Source organism: Phyllostomus discolor, chromosome 13 (assembly GCF_004126475.2).
Source record: "Phyllostomus discolor isolate MPI-MPIP mPhyDis1 chromosome 13, mPhyDis1.pri.v3, whole genome shotgun sequence".
NCBI classification, from domain to species: Eukaryota; Metazoa; Chordata; class Mammalia; order Chiroptera; family Phyllostomidae; genus Phyllostomus; species Phyllostomus discolor.
In genome coordinates, this window is record NC_040915.2 from 42,817,799 (window position 1) to 42,823,798 (window position 6,000).

Genomic DNA, 6,000 nt, shown 5'->3' on the forward strand with positions numbered 1-6,000 from the left:
TGCCAGGCAGCACTGAGAGCCCTCCGCCTGAGGCCTCCCGCCCCACCCCCGCAGCGGGCTCGGCCCCTCACAAGGCCCCTCTGTCAGGGGCCCGCCACCCACCCCGGTTTTGCAGGCCCGAGCACAATGGGTCAGCGGCGCGCGGCGCGGCCAGCTCCGCGGCGGGGACTGTGGCGGCCGCGCTCGTTTGCAGGGCCGGAGCAGGCGCCAAAGCGCTGGCATAATGGGGGCCCCCCGGTCGCCAGGCTGTGGGGTTTGTGCTGACTCTTACCGAGCACAGTTCCATATGTTTAAGCACTTTGCGCGGCTGAAAGAAGTACACCCACCGCGCTCTTCACCATGGCTGCTGCCCACGCAGGGGGGAGGGGCGGGCGCAGGCAGACAGGCCCTGCGAGTGCAGGCGCCGCGCCTCCTCTCCCGCCTCTGAGCTCGTGCGGCGCCCCTGCCAGGGCCGCGGCCGGCCGGACGTGGTGGTCGGCCAACCGGCCAAAATCACCCCCCCGGGCCCACCGGCGGCGAAGGGAGCGCGGGTGCATTGCCTGCAGACCTTCCCACCAAACGGGAGGCGGCTAAGTATCTTTCAGGAATTTCAGCCTTGTTTTCTCTCCAGCTCTCCTTCCTCGCTGGGGCTAAATATAGAGTTATCAAACTGCCTCTCTCCGCGGCCCTGGTGGGGATCGGGGGAAGACAGACAAGTGCTTCCAAAGCCCCGGCGGTGGCACGTGGCCGGAGCTGCCCGGCAGGGCCAGGAGCGGACCTCGCCGGCGGCAGGGCGCCCCCCGCAGGAGCACCAGGCCTCCCCGAGCCAGCCTCCCAGAGCCAGCCTCGCGCGCTCCCACGGCCAGGGGAAGCGGCGGAAGGCGGGTGCGGATTGCACCACGTTTTCTCACAAAGCGTGAGGCAGGCTGCTCCTCGAAGAGATTGCCAGCACCCACCCTGGAGGACAGACAGGCAGCGCTGACCCCCGCCGAGAAGCCAAACGGAGACACAACAGCAACCTTCCAGTCCCAAAGGACTGCCGTGCATCCTGGACGCAGGTCCCGGGGCCTCGGCTCCAGGGACGCCGCCCGGACCCCCAGGCGCAGCCCCTCGGATGCACCAGAGACCAGCCTGAGAGCAGCACAGCTCCCGGCTGGAGCTGCAGCCCGGCGCGCGGCGGGACCGGCTGCCCAGACGGAGCCAAGGCCGAATGCCCACGGAGGCTTCCGGCCGCAGGGCTCCCCCCCGCCCTCTGCCGAGGTTTTATTACACACTCCGGGTCACCAGAGGGCACCTCGGAGGAAGGCGATATTTACTTTTTCCATGCAAATGCACATGAAGTTGGCGGCCGCGGTCTGCTCCTCATGCAACCTTCCCCCACAGCGAGAGCTGAAAAGTTACACTTGCATTTTCCTGCTGCTCTCCGCGAGGGCGGGCGGGCGTGTGGGGCTTGTTTGCTAAGAAAATGAGGAGAACGTTTTCCCGGAGCCCGAGCCGAGCCGCCTGCTCACCGATCAATCACAGGTCCTGGTGGTAAACGGTCTGGGGAACCGAGCGCTCCAAACGCAGCGGGAACCTTGCTGCCCCCGGTTCCGAGGGACCTGTAGGGTCTCTCTCGGCTGCTTGCGGTGGGGGGAGGGGAGGAACTGGCATTTTAGGATGAGCTCCCTCCTGCACCAACAGGGAGCCACACCAAGGCGGCGGGGAAAGGCTCTCCAAACTCCAGCGGAGACAGAAAATACCTGTTTTTGCCTTTCCCACTCACTAGGTTCCGGCGACAGCTGTGCGGGAGCCAGCAGAAAGCCTGGCTGCCCCGTGCCCAGGCCACGGCTCCGGGCGGCACCAGGTTCCAAGGAGGCCCCACATGCTCGGGGTTGCCTGGCCCACGTGGGGTCAGAGCGCTGGGGCAGCCCGGCTTTGAAACAGGAGGCGAGCGGCAAGCTGCACCTCGGCCAGGGCGAGGCCACCTGGGGAGGGGGCCCCTGGGGGTGGGGGGGGATGTGAAAGGAGAGTGCCCCGGGCCGTGGGGAGGAGCCGGGACGTGCCAGACTGCGCCGGCAGGCGACCTGACGTCTGGGCCCGCAGGTGTCCTGGGAACTCACGGCCCTGACCACCGGGGCCAGGGAGCCAAGAGAGGGGCTTCGCCGATGCCCTGCCACAGCCAAACCCCGCGAGAACCGAAACCTGGGGGATGGCGCCCCGAGGCGGAGCAGGGAGGGGGCTAGATTCCGGGAGGCGCGCCCCCACTCGCCTCCAGAGGCTCGGCGCTCTGAAAGGACCCGCAGGGGAGCTGGGGGTTGGGGGAGGAAGGCGGTGCGTGCAAGGGACCCCCGGATTCCCAGCGTGCCCCCAGATCGCTCCAAGTCTGGGAGGAGCGAGCTGCCGGGGACTTGAGGAGGTGGCCGCTCTGTGCAGGAGCCAACTTTGCGCGCGGCGGCCGGGGTCGGGGATGGGGTCCCGGGGACGCGTTACCTGGGCACCGGAGCGCAGTCAGCGCCAGCAGGAGCCCGAGCGGCGGCGCCCGGCCCGGGGGCGGCATGGTCCTCGGCGCGCGGTGGGTGCGGCGCGGAGCTGCTCTTGTCGCGCGCCCGGCCCGGCCCGGCCCGGCCCGCGGCTCCCGGGAGCGGCCCGGGAGGCTACGCTCCGGCTGCGGGCATGGCTCGCTCCCCGAGCGCCGCTCTTCCCCGGACGCAGGCGGGCGGCGCGGGCGGCGCTTCCTAGGCTGCGCCGGGGCGCGCTCTCCGGAGCTCGGCCGGGCGCGGAGGGGAGCGGGGGCCCGGCTCAGCACCCCGCGCCCTCGCCGGCGGCCCTGCACTTGGCCCGAGTTGCGTGGCCCCCGCTGCCGCCGCCGCCGCGGCTCCTGCGCCCCAGCGCCCGTCCCATCCCTGTCTCGCCGCCGCCGCCGCAGCCGCCGCCGCCGCCACCGCCGCCGCCTCTGCCCGCGCCAGCTGCCGGCCGCCCCTCGAGCCAGCGCGAGTGAGCGAGCGAGCAAGCGAGCGAGCGCCGGGAGGAGGGAGGGGCGGCGGGGCCGGGGGAGGGGCCGCCGCCGGAGACCGGGCAGCGGGCGGCCGCCCGGCGATAGGCGGCGGGACGTGCCACTCCCTGGCGTCCCCGGGGGAGGGCGCCTGGACGCAGAGGCCGGGGGAGACGCGCGGGGGTGGTCGGGGGCCGCGTGGGGACAGGTACAGGCGGCGGGGCGACCCGCCAGGCAAAGTGCGGACCGACCCGGGCGTGCTCGGCGCGTCCTGGCGGGAGTTCCCAAGGTCGGGGGCCGAGGGGCACGGCCGAGGGTCCTCGGAACGGGGCAGCGACATCTTCAGGGGAGGCGTCTGCAGGGACTCGGGGCGGCGAGGCTCGGCGCCGGCAAGTAATAGATGCGGCAGGGCTAGGGGGTGCCCCTGGGGAGGGGAAGGCAGCGCGGCCTCCGGGGGTCTGGGGTGCCTGAGGAGTGTCCACAGGGCAGGGGAAAGGGGCACATCAGGGGGCCTGGAACAGGTCGAAGCTGTCCCGACGTCGCCCACCCAGGCGAGAAGCAGGGGCCCTCAGAGGCCCTGATCCCCTGGAGCGACAGCACGCACCCTCCCACTTCCCGCAGGCCGAGATTGCGCGAGGGGGTGCTGTGGGGGGCAGGGGGAGAAGGCCAGAGCGGGGCAGGGACCTCGGGGGTGCAGCCGAGGCAGAGAGGAGGACTGGGTGGTCAGCTTCCTCCAGGCAGGAGCAAGGCCTCAGCGGGCTCACAGTGCCGACGATGGAGAAGTCCTCCATGTTCATGGGCTCCGTTGCACCCCTCAACCCGGGCAAGGCAGTGGGGGCGTGGCCAAATGCATGCACGTCGCTGGGCACACCTGGGCACAGCCGCTTTGAAAGCTGCCCCACCCAGCTGGAAAGGCCAGGACTCCCGGGAGTGGGCGCCGGCGCTTGGAGTCCTCACGCTGCCCCAGGCACCCTGGTCCCGGCCCCCGGCTCCAGTGTCTCGGTTTCCCAGGAAAAAATGTCAGACTTTCTGGACTCCGGCGGTGCGGGGTGACGCACTGACAGTTTGGGGAGCGTTCCCGTGGCCCGCCCCTTTCTAGGTGTGCCGCCTGGAGCCCGCTCCAGCCTCTCCGGCCTCAGTTTCCCTGTCTGAGAAGGGGAGGCCATTGCGGCGCCCGGCCGGCACCCCGGAGCACGCCCGAGAAACCCTGACCCGTGAGGTGCGGGCTCATGCAGAGGGATCCACGGTGGACATTAGTATTCTCATCATTACGGTCATTATTATTATGTATCTGATTTCCCTCTGCAGGCCCAGAGCTCACATCAGAGCGTCCTCCACCCCTCCCAGCTGGCGAGGGGGCCGGCGGGGGACAGGGCACCTGCTTCATTAGTACAGACAAGCTCATTAGCGCAGGCAGCACTCAGAGCTTCCCACATAAAAGAGGGGAACAGAGCTGGGGGCAGGCGGTGAGGCCGCAGCCCAGGTTAACTGAGAAAGGCTTCCTTTCCAAGGACCCCGGTCCTGGGCGAGCCCCCCACCCCCAACCCATGGGGCCCCCTGGCAAGGCCCGGGCTGCCCAGAGAGCCACGTAACAGGCTGGACAACAGGCAGTCTCCTGGGGTCTGGAGTGGCCCGGCGGAGGGCCCGTCTGCCCCCTCTCTGTGACCGGCTCCCCCGCTGGGAGGATGAGCCCCCTGAAGCTTCCAGTTCACTCTCGGGACCCTCCGTGCACGGCCACCCCGGCCACCTCTCCTCTTTCCCGCTCTCATTCCGGAGTGCTCGCTGGGCGCCTGCTGGGCACCAGGCCCCAGGCCCCAGGCCCCTGTGGGGTGCCGGGGAGAAGGAAAATGAGTGGAGGGCAGGCGCCTGCCCCCCTGGGGGGGTTCCTGTCTCGGGCGGGGCTGTGCACACACAGCTCATGGGAGGAAGCGCAGGGGAGATGGGGGCCCGGCCCATGGCCAGGGGTGTCCTTGCCAAGGTGCCCCACGGGTGTGGCCAGGCTGCAGCTCAGGGAGAGCCGGGCGTCTGTGACTGAAGATGAGACGTCATTTTCCGGCAGAGGTGCATGTGAGGGGATGAGCCAGTCCAGGGGGTCCCCGAGCAAGGGTCACACGGTAGCAGGTGTGGTGACAGTGACTGCCCTCCCCCCAACGCCCTCAGGACCGCCGAGTCACACCCCAAGAGTCACTTGGCTGTCTCCAGGGCTGGCGGCGGCTGGGAGCATGGGCCCGTCCACCTGCCCAGCTCCTCCCCGGGCCCACACGGCCGGCCCTGCAGCCACCTGGCCTCCCGGGCCCTCCGCCCACACACCGTGTCCCCACCTCCGCACCTTCGCCCCGGCGGTGCCCTCTTCCCGGCACACCCTGCACGGCTCTTCCCAAGACCTGCTCCTTCTCCCTTCGGATCTCCGCTCAAATGTCACCTCCTCCGGGAGGCCTTCCCAGACCACACGGTCTAAAAGGGACACCCGCCCTGCCCCGTTCCCTGTCTGGCCCTGTCCCCGTCTTGTTCTGAGGACTGCTGTGGCAGAGCCCGCGGAGACAGACAGACTTCCCGCCCGCCCGGACGGGAAGGAGGGTCTGTAGCCAGGGACCGCCGTGTGAGGGCGCTGACAACGTCTGGGCCAGAGGCTCGGGAGAGGGTGCGGTTCTGAGGGTCGCTTCCCCACCTGCCGGCTGTGTGGCCTCAGACGGCCCCCTGGTCCTCTCTGAGCCCCTGCGTGACAACTGCAGCTCTGCCTTGGCCTGTGCTGTGATTGGATGAAGATGTCCACCCATTAACCAGGCCCCTGAGTCTGCATCTAACGGGGGTATTTCTGGTGTTGGTCTGAGCAGGAAAAGGCCTTCCCTGATCCTGAAGGGCTTGGGGGCGGGGGGGGGGGGGGGGGGCTGACAGAGATGGGGCACCGATGACCTAGGAGACCCCAGGGCGGGGCAGGGCCGTCCCCTCCCTGCCACCCTGTGTCCCCCTCCAGCAAACCCAGAATCCTACCCCCAGCCCCGGGAAGGATCATGAGAATCTCCCAGAGCCCAAACTGTCCCCTTGTG

The 6,000-nt window shown here is 69.8% G+C and overlaps 1 protein-coding gene across 1 annotated transcript in view; it reads right to left on the reverse strand.

Annotated features, from left to right (window-relative positions):
* Window positions 1-2,919, reverse strand: part of TMEM132B (transmembrane protein 132B) — a 152,565-nt gene extending 149,646 nt beyond the window's left edge. Inside the window, exon 1 of the mRNA XM_036014932.1 lies at window positions 2,452-2,919. Coding sequence (XP_035870825.1) covers window positions 2,452-2,518 — 67 coding nt within the window. The 5' untranslated portion in view covers window positions 2,519-2,919. The remainder of the gene's footprint in view (window positions 1-2,451) is intronic.
* Window positions 2,920-6,000: the final 3,081 nt, after the last annotated feature.